At 39.1% G+C, this 19774-nt stretch overlaps 2 protein-coding genes across 11 annotated transcripts in view; one reads left to right on the top strand and one right to left on the bottom strand.

The window, feature by feature from the left end:
* DENND4C (DENN domain containing 4C) overlaps positions 1–12334 on the bottom strand; it is a 72064-nt gene extending 59730 nt beyond the window's left edge. For 3 of the 10 annotated variants that reach the window (XM_074855017.1, XM_074855016.1, XM_074855024.1), the window contains exons 1-2: positions 11605–11654; positions 10717–10839 (exon numbers count right to left, since the gene is read on the bottom strand). In XM_074855017.1, coding sequence (XP_074711118.1) covers positions 10717–10793 — 77 coding nt within the window. In that variant the 5' untranslated portion in view covers positions 10794–10839; positions 11605–11654. Of the gene's footprint in view, positions 1–1587; positions 1682–10146; positions 10238–10716; positions 10840–11266; positions 11287–11604; positions 11664–12075 lie in introns of those variants that run through there. The other 7 variants (XM_074855019.1, XM_074855018.1, XM_074855021.1 and 4 more) reach the window with 6 other exon arrangements.
* A 1658-nt stretch (positions 12335–13992) lies between these two features.
* The window catches only part of PLIN2 (perilipin 2), a 43476-nt gene continuing 37694 nt past the window's right edge, over positions 13993–19774 (top strand). Inside the window, exons 1-2 of the mRNA XM_074855064.1 lie at positions 13993–14082; positions 15266–15332. The gene's annotated coding sequence lies outside the window, so the exon portion shown is untranslated. The remainder of the gene's footprint in view (positions 14083–15265; positions 15333–19774) is intronic.

The raw sequence follows: 19774 nt of genomic DNA, 5'->3' as shown, positions 1-19774 counted from the left end.
AGAGTTCTGCAAACTCTGAATGTTTGAGAATGAAATCATTTCTGTTCCAAACTCCTGAAATGTCAAACACAGCTCTACAGTTAATGCTGAAAAACAAAATGTATTTTATAAATTCATTAAATAAAAAAAATCTTAACATCAAATTAGCAGACATACTTAAAACCCAAAGACCAAAGGCTAAAACACTACAGGTGGGAAATGAAAATATCTTTTTTCACACTTTTAACTGTAACTTCTACAATGGGTAAAGACATCCATAACTCTTTAAAACTCGACTAAGACAATTACTTGGTATCTCTCTTCGGGGATTTGTTACTGACAGTTTCATGAGAGCCACTAACAAACAAACCATTCATATAATGGGAAACAGTTCTCTTCCAACGTAGTTTTTCTTTTCAATTTCAAACTGTGGCTTTGAAATGACAGTAATAGTGAACTTCATATGAAAAAGAAACAATGAGGAAATTAACTGACTTTTGCAAATCCAGTATTGTAATAAGTGATAATTACATACCAATAATTCTCTGTAAGGCATATACAATTCCCCACTTAAGCATCAATTTTGTTACTGAGAAGTCTTTCAGACCTGTTTTAGAAACAAACATTTCAAAATAATTTTGCCCTTAAAATATATTCTTGTTCTCCATTACTCTGAATTTTCTTTGCATTTTCTCTGTTTTCCTGTCTTATATACAATTCCTTGGATTGCCAGGGCAAGATTTATCAAAGGAAGGGAGGAAACTAGTCACAAATTTTCAGCTTTATATTTAATAAATTGGAATTATTCAGGTGAGACATAAAAGCAAACTACTAACGATTTAAGATTCTGTCTTAGGAAGCAAAACTATGCTTTTAGTCTGATTTTCTTCTGACTGTCACCAAACCAGTTACCACTACTACAAAACAGTGGGGCAATGATGCTATGATATAAATGCTTGTATCAAACATAACAAAGCTTTCAAAAGCAAAGTTTTGCAATACAATTTGAACAGCTATTTATGAATTATAAATGACTGAAAATATCACTAGGTTAACGGACCCTGTGATTCAGTATGTTCAGGAGTATGAAAATACCCCTCAGAAAAACCCTAAGTGGAGAAAAAAAGAAAAGAGGGGAAAAAAAAAAAAAAAAAAAGAAGAACCATAACTCAGACTATCCAAACGATCGATGCCATATTCAGCAGTTCAAGTTTTCCTGTCATACAGTAAATTCAAGTTGCCCAACTGTATAAAAACCGGAGTGGTTACAGACATGTGAGGTGGAAAAACAAATTCTGAAGTGACCTACAGAGTCTAGAGGAGAAGCAGCTGGAATCAATGAAGGCAAGTTTGGTATCAGTAAATCAAGTTCTATTGCCAAGGACAGAAAACAGAAATGGAAAAGATGTGAGAAGGGAAGAATGATAATCAGCAAGCAATCCAGCTACACTCATTTAATAAACCAGTTCAATCTTGTTTCATCAGTGTTGTACACAAACAGAAGATGGCAACTACTCCAGAGGCTGTAAAGAAAATAGTCCAAGAGAGAAAATTTAATAATAATAATCGTTCTTAGAGCAAGGGAAGTACTTTATAAAACGCACTTACTGCCCCAGTTGCAAGCTTTAAAGGTTAGCCATGCTCAGTATTATGTAATGAGTGAAACATCTGCAGCCCTGGGAACACTCTTTGTTAGAGAACTCTTTCTGTAATTGGAAACTCCATTGGAACAAAGTCAAATAAAGTAGCCTGAAACAAAAATAGTGAAGAAAAAGTCAAGAAACAACAGTCCAGTGGTTAAGTCCCTTCTGGGAACTCAAATCTCCTAGATTGCTTTTCATAGTTTTTTGGTGCCCTTTTTTTGGCTGGGGTAAGGCCAGACTACGTTTTGGTTTTGACAAGTCAAAGGAGAGAAGAAAAGATGTTCTGTTTCAAACCCACCTAAGAGGTTACTCAAAGTAAGCTGTAAGAGTTTGAGATATTCTCTTCCTTGTTGCACTCTCTACTAAGCATTGAAATAGTTAAGTATTAGCACTGAAATTATTTTGCCAGAATCTCCAGTGACAGAGATTTGCCAGATCACAGGATCATGCTTTCATTTCATTTTTGTTAGCTGCCTACAATGCAATCAGCTATATGTTGCTTGAAATTATCTCCTAAGGGCTCCACAAATCCAGAGTGGAAAACGCATTTGCTGTTTTTAAGGAACATGACTTTCCTCATTTTTATTGTTCAGGGAAAAAAAATGCTGGAGGAAGACATCATTTTTCTCTCTAGGTCTCTCCACAGACAGCTTTATCACATTAAACACAGGCTGCTTCATCAACACTTCCAGAGCCTCAGAGCCTATCCCCACCTCACTGAACACCTTTCCTGGCTACCAACAGGATGACTCCCATTTCTGGTTGGCTTATGACAACAGCCTTAAATCACTCAGTTTCATGTCAGCATTTTCATTCTTTCTTTGCTGTTTTTCAAGCTTGGCAGCAGCTTATTAACACTTCATAAGACTGTCTTTTAATCCTTTTGCCAACTCCTCACTAAGAAACTCTCTTTTGCCAAGATGGCTTAAAAAACTCCAAACCACACACTTGACAGCAGTTAGAACATTCATGCTTTTGGTCTTACGCTGCAACAGCAAGAATCTTACAGAAAGAACTGTCTTTTTGGTCCTTATGCTGCAACAGGCATACCACAATCTTGATCTGCTGCACATTTTGCAGTGAGGGTTTGCACTAGCACAGCTGCAGCAAATGCAGAGAGTGTAGGCTAGGCCTCCAAATAACCCCTCTACATCACTCACTTCACAGGTCACCTCACAATGAAGTTACTACAAACATAAATTACATGCAAAAAGCTTAGGCAGGAGATGATTCCTGAAAACTTATGCCCTCAACTTTCATAAGTGTTTTCTGTATTGCCATATGTTTTAGCAAAACTTTCCTAAAACAAGCTCTTTGCTTTGTATCTAAGCTCCTCTTCCCATTCCTAGATAAAGGCTAATAGAGAAATGGATCACAGCAATGTAAGAAAGTGCATTAACTGTCAACGATTGCATCCCATGTTTTTTCTAATTTATTTTATTCACAAGAGGACCCATGCAACCACACTCCAGTCCAGTCACAACTCCAAAAGCCAGAACAAAATGGACCAAAACCACCTAAAGGGTAGTGAAGCTATCTTAATATTACAAGTACCAAAATGGAAAAGCATTCACAAATAAAAGTCATCAAGTGGACTGTGTATCTGCGAAAGTATACATGTAAAGTGATTCAAACTCTTCATTATGACTACAACTCTTGCTCCAGAATAAACATAAAAATATTGCTTAAGTTTGTACTGACAAAGTTAATTTTTATCCACAAACAAGAAAATGTTGTCAGTCTGGAAAATCTGACTTGTATTTCCTTGTTTCTTTTCTATTAAACTTTTCAGTCACTTCACACGCAACCAGAACATCTGATTTTTGCACAGAAACTCATCACAAAATCAAGAAATCTTTCTTCCCTATAAATTCTGCAATATGTGTAACGAAACTTAAGCTTCCACCCCTTAAAAGCCCTTGGTTATCAACCCTTGCTTCTTGCTGTGCTCACTTATATTCCTGAGTATGTATATGTACACATCCTTGAATATGTATATATTCAGGAGAACTGAGTATCTGAACCTGTTAACGTCCATATTTCAGTCTTCTGAATGCACGTCAAATGTGAGATTATTAGAATATTAAAATGTTGTGTAGTATATGAACTTCTGAAAAAAATAATCACAAAAGATAATTTATTAGAAAGATACTATCTACACAGAAAAATGTATCAATAAATACTTTCCTCAAACACTAAAAAGAGCTGTCAAAGGATAGCAAGCCTGAGATTCTCTGTCATCAAACCTTATCACTCACCAGATGGCAAGTAAATCTGAAGTTTGACATTACACATATTTTGATCCTTCTCATAATATAATGAATTTAACACTCAAAACACCTATACTGTATTACTCAACACACTGGTGGAGTTCTCAGGCAAATTACAGGAAAATTGATTTTCTGGGATGAACTATACGGATTTTAAACAGTAAATGAAGTGCTTAAGTCAGATATCACTAAGAGCATGCCTGCTTAGTTACAATACAGAGAGAAGGGAAGAAAAAGTTATTTTTAAAAATTCAGCCAACATTACTAGTAGCTTCCAACATACTTGCTTGAAAATCTGGAGAAATACCCCTTCAGAGCCTAAAACTTACCTGTGGTAGGATTCTGAAAGAAAATTTAAGTATTAAGTCACCATCTCTCTCGTTCAAAGAGAAAACAATGCAAGAAGTAATATCAACTTACTGTTTAATAATTGCTGTGCCCTTCATGTTAATATTATTACCCTTTACTATTTGCAACATCCATTTCTGCCATAATTTAACACATGCACTTGTCTTCATATTTAAAATACTCTTCACGTGTGTTTTTATGTGTTTTTTGGATACATACTGGCTTTATTGATTTAGTAATACATTAGAAATGAAAAATATGGTTTCCTAAAGCAGGCTATTACTATTGTGGACTTAATTCACGATTGTTAGCATTCCTATTTCCAATTTAACCATCTAGATTAATTCAATTTACCTAGTGGACTGATCTCAGCTTTTTCCGAATTGTTTGGAATTCAAACAGACATCCTTTCCCAAGATTTGTTCCCACACAACTTACACAACAGCAGAGTCCGTCACTCCACCCAATGCTCAGTTGCTGTGGCATACACAAAATGTTTGAGACCCCTACATTCATTTCTCCGCACAGGGTGGAGTGAAATTCACAGTTTTTCCCTTTGCAAAAAAGCATGCCAGCCCTCACAATCTGCTCCCAAGTATACAGTTGTGAAACATCCTCATTCTCCTTCACTGATATGGCTCCACTGTACACTTTAACATATTACCAGCACTGGGAAGAGGCAGGTGGGACAACAGTTACACAGTCAGAGGATTTACCTGAGAGGTGGGCTACTAGCATTTCAGTTCCTGTTCAAAAGAAAGGGCATCACACAGTCCTCTCTAACACAGTTTTAACGCTTTACACTTTTTTTTTTTTTTTTTCTTCCTCTCTTCTCCCTCCATCATTTTTTAGCAGGTCTGGGGCAGCACCAATACTCCATCGAGACAAAAAGAGTAGGGATACAAATGAAGTGATATAAAATAGTTTTGCACTTACCAGCCTGGACAACTCAAATGCAAAGTATTTCAATTCAGACATTCAATCCAGCAAGCATACCAGTTAAGGATGAGAGTTTTAAAAAGGTACAAGAGACAATTAGGCACTTGAGGCTCAAAGCACTTTCCCTTCTCAGATTTGTCCATCTGCCACCTATTAATATAGCTAGGAAAACAGTTTAAAGTTAGAGGAGTTACTTATTAGATAAGATTTTTTTATTTCTCCAGCAGAATCAGTTAGATCAAAGAGACTAAGGAGAGGTTTTGAGATTAACAGTGCATACACTGTACATTTGAATCTCAGAAGAAAGAAGAAAAGCTATAAATGCCTTTGTGCAGGATTTGTTCTGTTTTCTTTAAAATAAACTGAAATGTCATATTAGTCATTACATTCACGGTGAATGAGTCATCATAACCCAAAAGAATTTAAGGCTTTCCCATGTAATTATCTTACAAGAAGATGCCTACAAAAAAAGTTCAAAGCTGAAACGCAACAAAGTATACACATCAGAGTTTGAAATGACACTGCCTTTTAAGAAAGCATGGGTCATATACTGTCCCTTTTTCCAAAGGTACACTTTCTATTTGGTCTACCCAACCCTGAACAACATACTCCTCCTTTTATTATGCATAATGTAGGTTCTGGTTTATTCCTAGAAGAAGAACTGTACCAGCATAGCCAAGAGTGCACAAAAGAATTCTGCTCTTCAGAGACATACAGGTAACTCTGGTATAAGCCCCTCTACAAGTACACCACCACCAGCAAAACCAATTTTTCATTTGCAAAGTCTGTTCTGGTTATGACTTGTGATTTCCTTATACTTCAGTACAACTTCAAGTTTGCCTACATAGTTTGATAGTATTGGAAAACTTTTGTTACACGGGTAAAGTATAAGCATATCACTAAACATAAACAGACCTATACAGGGACAATTATTACTTAAAGCCTAAGGCATAACTGAAAGAAAAAAAAAAAAAAAAGAGAGAAAAAAAGATAAGAAGGATGCATACCCATGGTCATGCAAGAATTTAAGGTCAGAATAAAGTCTTTCACTGATGCTTCTAACTGCAAGAATTCACTTTAAGTAAAGTAAACATCGTACAGGAGACATGCAGACTTGCTTTTTTGTTTTCATCACAACTTTGAGAAAACAGTAACATGGTTATGTAGTTAGGAAGTTTTCTTTCATGTCCTGCTTATCCTTTAATATTCAGAACTGAAAACAAACCTGGATGTGACCAATAAGAGGTGCACTGCTTCCACTCATTAACAAACCACATGTATACATGACAGTAGTTCATGACTTAAGAAAGTTTACAAGAAAATGACTCATGCTCTTCCTTCTCCTGCCAGATGCAAATTTTATTCGTAGATGTTTGTGGGACCTAGTTGGAAAACTAAACTTAACCTCGTATGGTTAGCTTTCCTAGGTTCCTTCTACAGGACGTGAAAGAATAGCTTCAAATGATAATTGAGGGCACCTAAAGTCTGGCTTTCACTGGGAACTACTCCCTAAAAAGTGGTGGACAACAGCAGAAGTAGTGAGCTGGGAAAGATGGGTATCCCTAGGCTAAAATTAACTTCTGTCAATATCCCACTTCAGTCACATCTCTGGTGGTTTCATAAGCTTAACAGGTACAAGACACATATGTTTTACATATATTAAACATTTCTCAGGCCATCCACATCCTTGAAAGTATTTCCTCTGGCAAACACACAGCTTATTTATTATGATTTGTTTTAAGAAAATCTGCAAAAGATATTGTCTATGACTTCAAAAAAAAAAGAATACCTCAGTGTATTTAAGTTCATATTACTTTCAAACATAATTTTCTGCCACTTACACCTAGATACCCAGCAGTTTATATTCTCATTAGGGTCATTCATTACCTAGGGTCATATCATACTTAAAATGTTACTGGGAGAACTCAAGCATCAAGAAAACAACGAATGCATAGGTACACCCTAGTTCAGGTGAACTGCTGCTGTTACCTCCAAGGACGGCTGGCTGATCAACTGTTGAGAACTGGCCACACCAGTATTCGTATTTTGCCATAGTTTCATTCAATGGTTAGAATACCTGACTCAATAACCTGCTGCTGTGACTCAGCAGTTTACCTTATTTTTCCTTTCTATAACTTTCCCTTAGACAGAGACGGATATCCTGTAGCAGTTTCAGGGCTTAACTATACAGCTTTAGATGCCTTGATTTCTTGCTTTTCCTGAAACATTAATTAAGTGCTAGAACTTCTTTTCCTTCATACACTGCTCCTACGTAGCTGCTCTCTAGTTGTGGTTCTCTTTCTCCTAACTTCAACCACACTTTTATCCCTTCTTAAAGCAGAAAGATATGGTTTGCACGTTATATAGACATGGCTGGAGGATATTTTACTTGCAAGACTTCTACCTATGTCAGGTTTCTTATCTGGGCGAGAGTATAGTTTCTTCCCCGGAGAATAACAAAGAAGGCTGGAGCCATGTTATGTGACACCAGGAATAGCAGCATTGGGTTGCCCAACAGGGGAAGGAAACAAAAAAAAAAAAAAGGAAAAAAAAATAAGTCTTGCTTTCACCAGTCTCACAATGCCTCAACATTAAAGACTTGAAAGGAGAAAAGAAGCACAGAAGAACATATCAGTGGCTAGACTTCAGTTTAAGCATTACTGATCAAAGACTGTAATTAATTATAAAGGCAAAGCTATCACTGAAATGTGTAGGTTCAGAGAGAAAGCAAAAACAGGGGGCTCTCTGCCTCTCTGGTGAAAAATGGCTAAAGTTTCATAGTACAGCTGCAACTCATTCATAACTGGAAAACACTTTCATTTCAAGAGGAAGAAAGCTTCTACTACTTTGGAGACTTCTAATTGTAAACTCAGCTTTTGCTGCCAGAACTGAACAACTTAATTTGCAAGTCAATCCCTGATTTACACTATTTTTAACATCTTTTAGACAGAGAAACACAGGCTCTTGGTCGATGCTTGAAAAGCATCAAGTCTCCTTAGAGAGATTTTTGAGAGTAAAGGAAGTGTCACAAAATGTTAAGATGAAAGCAGAAAAAGGCAAAACTGGCTCACTGCATTTAACTGAAACAAAGCAAATGGAACGTTTAATGACATGCAAGCCAACCTGTAAGCAAGAAGTCATGGGTACGTTTTTACTGTTCTCTGTATCAACTTTGAATTTGCTGTTCTTCAAAAAAAAAAAAGTGAAAACAGAGTCACATGCATAAACAGAGAACATCATTACAATCTTTGCTATTCTGAAAACTGTTTTCAAGTTTCCTGTCTGCCAAAGCAAACACTAAACATCAGGACCACATTTATAATCTAAAAGAGTCTGTAAGCAGAAACAAAGGACTAGAGAGAGATACTAACCGAGACAAAACTTTCTGCTCTATTCCAGCTTGGAATGCATAACAAGTGTAACTGTATTCCTGAAACTTTAGATAACTAAGTCTGTATGCGCATATTTTGTGACAGATGCAGTCGCAAGGATAACTGAACATCAACAGTCACGCTCTACTAGAACCTATTGCGTAGTCCAGAAACAGTCTTGAACTAACCCACTTCATTTGCACTAAAGTCAGAGTTGTGAGCCTCTATCTCCACAAACCTGCAGAAAGCAAGCACTCATTAGGATAATACACATGGAGTATTTCCAGCACCACTACTTTTTGATGCAATGGGAAAGAAGCAGCATCACATTTCTGCATAGGCAAGAGCAACAATTTTGAGAGGGATGATCTCTGTAGCACAACAGAGGCTCAAAAGTAGATCAAAAATCCAAAGGCTTCTGTTTACAGTCTGAAGCATTGCACGAAGAAAGCAGGTCTCATGCTGCACAGTGCAGCAAACTGATTCTCATTTTACAAATTCGGATAAGCAGTAACGGACAACTATCTGGCAAGGCACATGGGAAGCAATTTAGTAACTATGACTCTGATCCCCACGAACTGTTTTAGAGGTCACCTCCACCAAGATCTTCAGTATCTTGAATATCACTCAAGAAAGCAGCATGCTGAAGGTGGTTAATCCATGCCTTGGGACGACTAGCAAGCACAGGAAAAAAAAGTTCTACCACATAGACTTCTACAGTGCAAACTACCTTTAAACAAAAATATGCCAGATTTAGAAGTTGCAGGTGCTTTTTATTGTTATTTCAGTCAGAAAGCTAAGTCAGAAAAGGAGACATTGCTACATGAAACCAGCAAGACCACCACCAAACATACTGGTCTTTACACATACTGCTCTATGCCTGTGGCTGCCACTGAAATTTATGTGAAAGCTTAATATGACATCTGATACCACATTAACAGTCAAAAGACTACCTTACAACTTTGGCAATATACCCTTCCCAACTCATTCTCTGGAGGCTTTTTTCCTATAGTATTTTTAAGCAAACCCAGACATGTGCATCAAGGCTAACACTGGAACTTATTTGTCCTTAAAGTATATTGAGGTGGAATTCCAAATTCAATTCTCCACTCGTCAAAGACAGACCTAAGAAAGAACCAAGCTTAAAAAGATACCATTTCAAACACTGTATTTCAACTGTAGGTAGCACTGCTACTCCAAATGAGGATTCATATATGCTGAGTCAGAGGAATGTTATCCACACCACCATTTGGATATCCCAATTTTGCTCAAGTTGGATGGTTTTCATTCAAAAAAATACAAAAGTTGATCGGAAAGAAATCCCACATAACATCTTCAGACAAGAAAACAAACATGTAAGTCGTGGCTCAAGATTTCAGTTTTTACTTTGGTCTAGAGACCGCAAGCTTAATGTAAGAAGGAACAGCCAAATACAACATTATACTTATCCGTAACTATTTAAGAAAATGCCCATCTTAATTTATAAAATAATTTTTCTTAAAAATCAAGTTCTGTGATTTTAGCAGTAATGTCTATGTGTGCTAGTAATCATTTCAACATAGAAGTCAGAAGTCATGTAGGCATACCAATATTTACATTTCTGATTTCTGTTGAACTCTTTCATTGCACTACTCAAGACAGGATACATTATTAGTATTTCATATCCACTGGAACAGTAAAAACCAGCCTGTCAGACAATTATTTTAAAAAAATCTTAAGAAAGACTTACAGTCGCATTTCTAATAAAAGCATTCTCAAGCTATCTAACAGCTTTGATTTTTTTTTAGTTTATGCCCTTTATGCCAAGCATTTGAAATATGTATGCTAGCCTAGTTAGTCACTAAAGCTCAGTCATGACTGCTTTTCACAAAAAAATAAAAATATTTTCATTTTCCAAACAGGTATGAATTATTTTGCATTCCATCATTATTTTTTTCCCCAAGAACACAGAGAACATTTACTGCCTTAACTTCTAACATGCTACCTTAAAAAGACTGGTGCAAAAACTTCTACTAACTTTGTGGTTAATCTGTAGTAACTAAAGTAACTAAAAGCAAATAATTTTCTTTTCACTAACATGTCCATGTACAGGCTCAAATTTATATTGGTTAGAAACATCATAATAAGCCAAGAAAATACTACAGAAGTCACACTAACACAGCTTACCGAAAAAAAGAAAGATCAAGTCCTGTTTGTTTACAAGGTAAGCTCTCCTGCAGATCTAAAAGTTTAGCCACAGGCATTAAGTTTGAAATTAGCACAACAATCCACGTTTGCAATATGCTTGATCTAACAGCAGAAGAGAAAATGGTATTAAAAAGGTTGGTACGGAACAGGCATTTAATTCAGATTAAAATAATTTTGTTCAGTTTTTGAATCCTTACCGATACTGCAACACCAACAATATGTTAAGTAGTGCTCCAACATCTCGGAAGATCATGTTTGGCATTAACAGCACAGTTAATCAGCTTACATCACATTTAAAGTTCTGACAGCTTCTTATAGAAAATGTTTTTTCCCTATTTGACATACTAAGGCCCCAGCATATCACCGAAGCCTGCTGCTACACAGATTGTCTGGTCATGCAGCAAAGAGACATGAGACACCCCCAGATACAGTACAGGTTGATTAAAAGTTATGGGTCTAGTTTTCTGTGGGTTTTTTTTTTTTTTAAATATGCAGACCTAAACAGTAAGTTTTATAACATCTTACTGACAGGATCAGCTTCCAAAGCATAGCATGACTATTAGCAATGGTGCCTTTTATCACCGGGCTGCAGGGCGAGGAGGGACGACCCCTGCTATTCAAAAATCCTTCTAACAGCCATGACACCGCTGTTCACGACCTCCATTTCGGCTCAGATGAAAGTTAGCCCCGGCGCGCCCACGCTGCGCCGCAGGCACAGCGCGCTGAGCGCCGGGGGCCGCCCGGGCGCTGCCCAGCGCCTCGCCTCGCCTCCGTCTCCCGCAAGGGTTAAAGCCTAGGGGCGGAGCCGCAGCATGGAAAGAGAGAGAAAAATGGAGAAATAAAGGAGGGAGCTGCCCGACGACTCACCTGCAGCGCTCGTCACCTGCGCCTCCCGCCGCCGCGGCAGGCCCAGCGCCGCCCGGAGAGCCGGGCGTTCCCCGAGGAACGGCCGCGGCGGGCGGGGGCGGGGACTTTAACGATAATCATGATAAGAATTAAAATAAAAAAGCCCAGAAGGCCAGCACCGCGCGGTGCAGGGTAAGGGCCAGCCCCAGCGCGGAAGCTGTGCTGGGGGAGGGGAGGAAGGAGCCCTTCCCAGGGACCGGCTCCGTGCCAGGGGAACACCCCGAACCTCCCTCCCTCTCCGGCGAGGAGGAAAGTTTCTTCCTGCGGAGGGGGAAGGGGAAGGAGCCGGGGGAGAGGGGTCCCCTGCCGGAGTGCCGGCCTCCTTGCCGCGCCCCGAGGAGGGGGTGGTGGAAGGCGGCTGAAGCGCCAGGTCCAGCGCCTATCCTGTCAGGGCCCTCCCTCCTTCCCTGCCTGCCTCCCGCAGCAGCTCACCTGCCGCTGGCTTGCCCGCCGACAGCTGCCACCGGGCGCCCCTCGTCCGCCCCAACGGTCGCGGCGCTCCCGGTCCGGAGCTTCTCCCCGCACCCGCCGCCTCCTCAGGAGCCGCTGGACCCGCCGCCGCTCCCGTTTAGGGAGGAAGCGGCCACCATGTTCCTTTCTCCCCCGCAAACGCCTACAGGCGGGTCCAGGGCCCGCCCCGAAAGGAGGCGGCGGCGGCAGCGGCAGGGAAGGGAAGAGAAGAGAAGGGAAAGGAGGGAGGGGGGAAAGGAGGGAGGGAGGGAAAGAAGCCGCCGCGCAGCGCGCCTGGAGTCGCAGCGGCGGCCAGGGGGCGCCCGCGGGCGGCGGCCGCCGGGAACCGTAGGGTTGCGGCGGGAGGAGCCTGGCTCTCGGCCGCGGCCGGCCGGCCTGCCTGCCTGTCTGGGCCCCGCGGCGGGGAGGCGGAGGGTGTGCATGAGGGAGAGGGGGCTGCGCGGGGGGGCCCTCTAGGCAGGCAGCATGCGGGGGTTAAGGACCTGTGTTGTGCCGTTCCCGCAGACGCCGGCCTGTGCCACGGCTGAGGCTTCTGTGAGGTGTTGGTTTGTACCAGGAAAAAAAAAAAATGTCCGAAAGGGATCTCGGCGGGTCGTTTCAGCCGTCTGCCCAGACAAGGCTGCTCACTTCGTAGGTGGTTCTCGTTACCCGAATGTGACGGCACATTTTCTGTAAGGTGGGAAGCTGTGGTGGTATAGACAGGCTCAGAGGGTCGTGCCTGTGCCCTGGGGAGGCAGGGAATGCATTTCATGGAAGTTGTAAGGGAGCAGTTGTGTCAGTTGAACGTCTTAAATCCATGGAGCCTGATGGGATTCATCCCAGAGTACTGGAGGAGGTAGCAGATGTTACAGCAGGAGCCCTCTTGATCACCTACCAAAGGTACCAAAGGAGGTCGCTGCTGACTGGAAGCTAGCCAGTGTTATTCCAATTTACCAGAAGGGCATAAGGGAAGACCCAGGACACTACAGACCTGTTGGTCTAACTGTAGTACCTGGAAAAATTAAGGAAAAGATCCTACTGGGTGCTACAGGAAGTCATTTCAAGGACAGTGCAGTCATCAGGCATGGTCAGCATGGGTTCACAAAGGGAAAGCCCAGTCTAACTAATGTGATACCCTTCTACCATAAGGTCACTCACCTAGTAGGGGAACGGAAGGCAGTGGATGTAGTTTTTGTGGATTTTAGTAAGGCTTTTGATACTGTCCCTCACAGCATCCTTCTGGACAAGTAGTCCAATTGGGAGATGAGTCTTCTCCAGTTGTCACTGTGTTACGAGATCAAAACCTAAGTTAGACGGGCTCTTCTTGGTGGAAAGGTCTTCATAAATACCATCAGGGGAGCAGAAGGATCCTTTTCTTTATAGTCTTTAATGAATTAATATATGCTGCTTAAAATACTGGCCTAAATTCTTGAATACTTTGAAATTACTTATTTAAAAAAATCAAGTCATTTCGATCTTCTCTGCATAAAACATGATAGGATTTTTGAAATGGTTATCTTCCTGAGGCTTTCTCTGTTTATTTTTCTGGAAACATTGTGTTCCCTTTGCCTTTAAAAGCTTTCCATTACAGTCTCTCTGTGACCAGCTTAGAAGATAATGGGTCTTACAACTGTTTTCAAAATGCTTGTGGTTCCCTCTAGTATTATTTCTTATATGAGTCCTCAGCAGTTGAAAAAGAGAGGTTACTCTTGCTAAAAATGAGTGAGCATGGCACCTCTTGGTTTTGGCAACCCACAGAAATTAGAGTTGTAAATAAGCACAAGATTCTTCCAATGTGTGTTTCTGCTAGGACTCTCTGTTCTCTGGTCTTCGCTGTTAGCTTTTGCTTTGTCTTTTTAGCATGTTCCTGCGTTTGCTGTTACACAACAGCCACTTCTCTGTACTCAACTGAATGTTCTGTATGCTGCTGAGTGTCAAACCTGATCGCTCAGCCTGCACGAATAGAAACACAAAAAGACAAGTCACTTTGTAAGTACAGTCAGCTTTGTGATTTATGTGATTTTTGATCTACCTTAATTGCTGAGATAATTGATCCTATCCTAATAGAAATCTCTCTGAACACAAATTTGGTTTTAAACTTTGGGCCAGTTTATGCTGACTCACTCTGTCCCTCACAATATCTAATCTGACTGATGACCTGTATGTACTTACCTCAGCCTAACTGTCTGTGTTTAGTAACATAACCTCATTTTTAATTTTCTTTTCAAGAAAACTCATTTCATGTAACCAGTTCAGTACACAGACCCTGAAATTCTCCTTAAGTCTTTACTGTTTTTCTTATAATAGCCATCATGGATAACTATTTTTGTTCCACTGAGACTTCTGTAATACAATAATGACAGCAAAATGACTATGAATTTGATTTGGTTTCACTTTCTCTTGTAATCACATTATATAATGTGTGCAACATACATAAAATAACAGTGAAGGTACGGAGAATATCATAGTGATTTGTATTAAACCAAAGATGTTGATAGTCTGGGGCAGAAATGGTTATCAGCTGTGGGGAATACTGGGTTGCCAAGATATCTATTAAAAGTTTATACTGAAAAGGGCAGTGTTCGAGAAAACAGTTACATAGTTTCGTTTAGAGATGCTATGATTTCAACAACACAGTGAAAGTATCTCAAGGAGGTGTCTTACAAGGAGACTAAAAGATTGTGACTTGCTCAGTTTATCAAAAGATCTGAGTTGACTTGATTAGAATAAATAAGTACTTTCACAAAGAGTAAATAAGACTTTTTAATTCACAGAAAAACAACAAGAAATAATGGCTGGAATATAATGCTATAAAAACTCAGATTTGAAATAAGACATAGTTCCTTACCATGTAATAATAACTGATAGAACCCACTGAAAAATGGTAGATATTTAATTTCTGGCTCCTTTTCTGGGAAACACTGTTTACTCCTGTGTAGTCTAAAGAAGGCAATATGAGCTACTGATTTTTCTTGGCTTCAACTTCTATGATTAGCTCCTAACATTAGGTCATTTATTTTAAAAAATAGAGCTTTTCATTGGTCCTGTGCACACTGACTGGAAGTGCGTAACAGTGAGCAAAATTAGTTTGTTATTTTATCTATCCTTTACAGAAAGATAAAACATAGATGCAGAAAGCTTTGTCAATATTAATTGTATGTTCCTTGTTAAGTCTCACAGATACTGCTAGAAATGGACATGCTCCTAGAAAACTGAAAAAAACACAAAAGGAAATGGAGGCAAGTACACATAAACATTATCATTATATTGCTACTTTAATTTAAGAATTAGAGGAGCAACAATTCTTACACTATGAAAGTGCAAAATGCTTTCTGAGAAGGGAGCGAGAGGTGGCTGGGGACTCGAGCTGTTGTGAGGGTCTTCAATTATGAACCCAGGTGTCTGGGAGCTGCATGGCATCAGTTACTCCTCAGTGGGAGTGGGGGGTTTCTCCCTGAATGTTAACCACAGGCCTCTGCTGCTTGAGTGTGGCTTTCTCACTACTTTTCTGTCCTCTGTCTCTACCCCTCCATCTCAGTGACAGCCATGTGTCCTCAGCCATCCCACTCTGTGAGGATACATATGAGGGGGAAAGCTTCCTATTAAGCAGTTGTCATGCTAAGATTCTTGGCTACATACTAATGAAGACTAATTCTGGTATATCTGTAGAGACAGATATCTTAATGCAGTCTGAGACCCATTAACTCATGTTGTGATTCCAAAAACAGTTCAAGCCAATGCAGGAGGCCTCTATCACATCCCAGTGCCTAGTTCTTAGTTCTCTTCTTACCTCTTTTATGCTGGCAAGACAGTTTGTGTTCCCGTGGAGTGAATAAACCCAGGCAACTAACATATTTTAAAAAAAAAAAAAAGCACAGGTTTAGTTTTCTTGTGGCTTCACAAATACTTTTGCTAGCAAAAGAAAGGCATCAGCAAAGGCATTCCTTTCCCAAGCTAGTCAGTCAGCTTAAGGAGTCCTTCAGAAAGTACCTCTGAAAAGCAATTGCATACTCATAGCAGGTCTTGTTACTATGGAAGCAGATAAGTACTGTTGGAGTTGTGGGACAGCAGGTTGAGCTGTCTCATCCAGACAATTCAGGCTTCTATCAAAAAATTTAACAATTTACATTTAGGGTAAGTGAACTTAGCAACTAAGTGGATTTAGAAGCGAAGTCCACTGTTATGATTTTAATCCTGGAAGTACCTACCTGGGACCCTTCCCTCAAGGGGAAAAATAATCACTTGGTGCAAATAATGGAGTTGGGTCCTGTGTTCCCGAGCATATATAAATACAGCAGATGGGGGTATATGTGTGTGTTGTTTTTTTCTTTTTTTCCTTTCACAGTTCCTTTCTCATTTACTAAGTGCTTTACAGGGAAAAAGGTGGGAAAGTCAGATGTGAGAATAGACTGGGTGCAGAGGCTGGTTTGTATGTAGAAATGGAATATTTGATCCTGTTGGAGAGTCCTACAGAAGTGATTCTCTCAGGGCTTCAGAGGTAAACAGCTAGATAAGTGCCACCTTTTATCTTCTCAGCTAATGGTGTTTTCCTTTAAACACAAAAGACTGCAGCATTCCCAGAGGCCTCTCTGTTCAAGTTTTGTACCTCCTGCTTGAAAAAGCTGGGAGGAATGACCTTGTAACATATTTCTGGCATCAGATGAGTGAGTAATGAGGCAGGATATCTCCCTACCCAATGTTTATGTCATTGGCTCTGGAGTGAGTTAGCCTTTCATCTTTCCGAAGTAAACAAATAGAGTTCTCTGCAGTTTACCATGGGTGGTGGTTTCAGTCATGACCTTAGAAGTTTGTGTTCTCTTTGCTCCATGGATTTCTCCTTGCTCTTTTCAGAAGCGTAACTGCTCATTGTGCTTTTTTGCTGAATCTTTGCTACAGTTTTCCACTTCTTTCCTGATTTTGTTACTTATCACATAACTAAGAGACAGCCTATGTATATGATCAAATTAGTGCTATTTGGCAGTGAAATGTCCAGATATGTTCCAGATCTGTGCTGTTCATTTATACCTTTTCAAAGAAACAGCAAAAGGTAGTAGGCAGAGCATATCACAAAGGCACAATAAATGCATACAGCCACTGTATTTCTACTTACTCCCCTGGGGTTTTGAACTAGCTTGCATAAATTCATTAATCTCTATGCTAATCATAACATTGTAAAAATAATATTTTCTGTAACATTGTGAGATATCAGGATAAAAATACATCAAAAGTGCAAAGTATTGTTATAATTTTACATTACTGTTGACTAACTAGAAAACTTAGGACTCAAATAGAAAAACATTTCTCTGCTAAAACAGTGTTTTCAGACTTCATCTAACTGTCATGTGGGTTTATACATGAAACATTGCAAACCCCTGCAAAGACTTTGTTTCAATCTGAGGTAATCCAAACCCATACAAACAACAGATTTTCCTTGAATTTTCCAAAAGCAAATGTTATTTTACAAATAAAATGAGTAACAGCATGAATAAATGTATGGTTAGCACTGGGTGAAATACACTGATATGAATTCGTTCAGAAATAGTTCCCTGCTACGTTAGTCAGCCTTGCTTATGTGTTGCCTAAGCACAACAGGCTTAGAGTAACTAGATTTAACTGAGAGCATGGACTGATGTCACATGCTGTATGACATTTGGTGGATATATATCTTCTAAGGTACTTATTGCAGTACAATAATATTCATGTTTTTTAATGTATGTGTGACGAGAACTCAAACTTTATATAAATCTAGTATTCTTTGAACTTCCAAAACATGAAAGGTATAAACCCTTGATTGTACATTCATTTTTGTTATTCTGAGTATATTTTAAATGATGGAGTGATTAATATTTGATAAAGACCTTTATATGTTCATAATTGGATACTGTTGTACACCAGCAGAAGCTGTTACTTTGGTGTTTTATATTACAAGCATATATGGACAGTTTAATACGTGTATAGCAATCTTAACCAATTTCAGAATAGCTCTGTACTGTAGCTTGAAGTCTAAACTTACTTATTCGTACACTAAAATATGTACGTCTCCAAAATAGTAAGTTTTCTTATTTGCAAAACTCTAGAAATAGAAAGGCTCCTTCTACTGTTAAGAGATGTGAAGGAGCTTTAGTGTGATTAGAATCTGGATCACTAAGTATCTTAATGAGAAACTGGTATTGTATATTGCATATTTTCATGTATTTCATTATGAGTTTACTGTTTTTCTTTTAAACACCTACAAACTTTTGCAGAACAGCCTATCTTTAAAGTGATGCTAATGACAATGCATTGTAATAAAAAGTTAGTTGGACTAGCTGTGTTTTAGGTACAGCAAGCTTTCTTCTCAATTCTGAACAAACTAAGAATTTTTAAAACATTATTTTCTACATTTTTCTGACTTAATAAAAGTATTTCTGTTAGCACATATTAATGTATTTGTAGGGTTTTCTCATTCTTCTTGTCTATCTAATGCTGTTTTTCTCATCTTGTTGGGGTTTTTTTCTATTTTTAAATAGAAAGTGCACATAAATTCCCAAGGAAAGAAAGTAGCGGTATTTGCAGTTAGAATTAACATTAAGACATAATCCTATTTAACAGAATAGGGTATAAAATGATTTTTGAAGTATCTTGTGGTATGTTACTAGTTGTTTTTGATACTCTCTTATTAGCAGAGCAAAAGCAATCTTAATTGTGTCACCTATGTTCATCTCCCATCAAATTACCAAGGAGGGAAACATGGAGACGTTACCTGCTTTTGCATATAGTCTGGAACAGAATTGCCTCTCCCTGGAGCTAATGACTAAACAAGTCAGATCACATTTTAGCTGTATTCAGGTCCTTCATAGAAAATTTGTAACCAAATCTCCCCATTTTTGGTGCTTTAGTATCTAGAGCCACAGGCACATTACAAGATGGAACTTACTGTAATACTAAAACGTTTTCCATACAGATCTACCACTATTGAAGGTACTCTATGTATCTTGGTAAAGATATAGTGCATATGGATTCAGATATTATATATGTGAGAACAGCATTATTTTTTGGAAAAGGACAAAGTATAAGAATCCAGCTTGTGCAACCCTTGGTACCTTCCCATTGTTTTTCTCAAAACTTAAAAGAAAGATGTTTTTCATTACATGCATTGGTGTAAATACAGTATTTGTGCATATATACATAAAAAAAAGATTCTCAACATGTCAGTGACTTGGCTTGATCGTCTATGCTCCAAGTTCATGCCTGGTGAAAAAAAAACCCTGCAAGTACCTAATGAATTAGTACATATATTACTGAGTGACATGCGTGAAGGACTTTATCTAGAGAATGCATGTTACACAGGTAACTTGTACAATATGGAACAAAGCTTCAGCAAATAGAACAACCAGATCTGTATCAATGCAAGTTCATGTAGTTCCCTCGAGTGCTATCAATCTTTGCCCACTAAGGATCTTTCCTATTGTTTAGCATGCAAATGCACTAACAGTCAGCATGCCCTAGTCTTTGGAAACTGCCATGCTAAACATTGATACAGCTCCAAGGATAGCAAATGTCCATTAGCTTTGGTTGTATGAGGTAAAGGTGCTGGTGCTTCTTGGTTATTCTTGCTGTAAGTCCTACTCATAATGTTATTTTGATATAATGATGTCTATTGCTTTGATGCACCCTATTCACTTGTGTCTTCAAATAGTGA

The sequence above is a fragment of the Strix uralensis genome, chromosome Z (assembly GCF_047716275.1).
Source record: "Strix uralensis isolate ZFMK-TIS-50842 chromosome Z, bStrUra1, whole genome shotgun sequence".
In the NCBI taxonomy this organism is placed as follows: domain Eukaryota; kingdom Metazoa; phylum Chordata; class Aves; order Strigiformes; family Strigidae; genus Strix; species Strix uralensis.
This window is presented reverse-complemented; position numbering and strand designations above follow the sequence as displayed.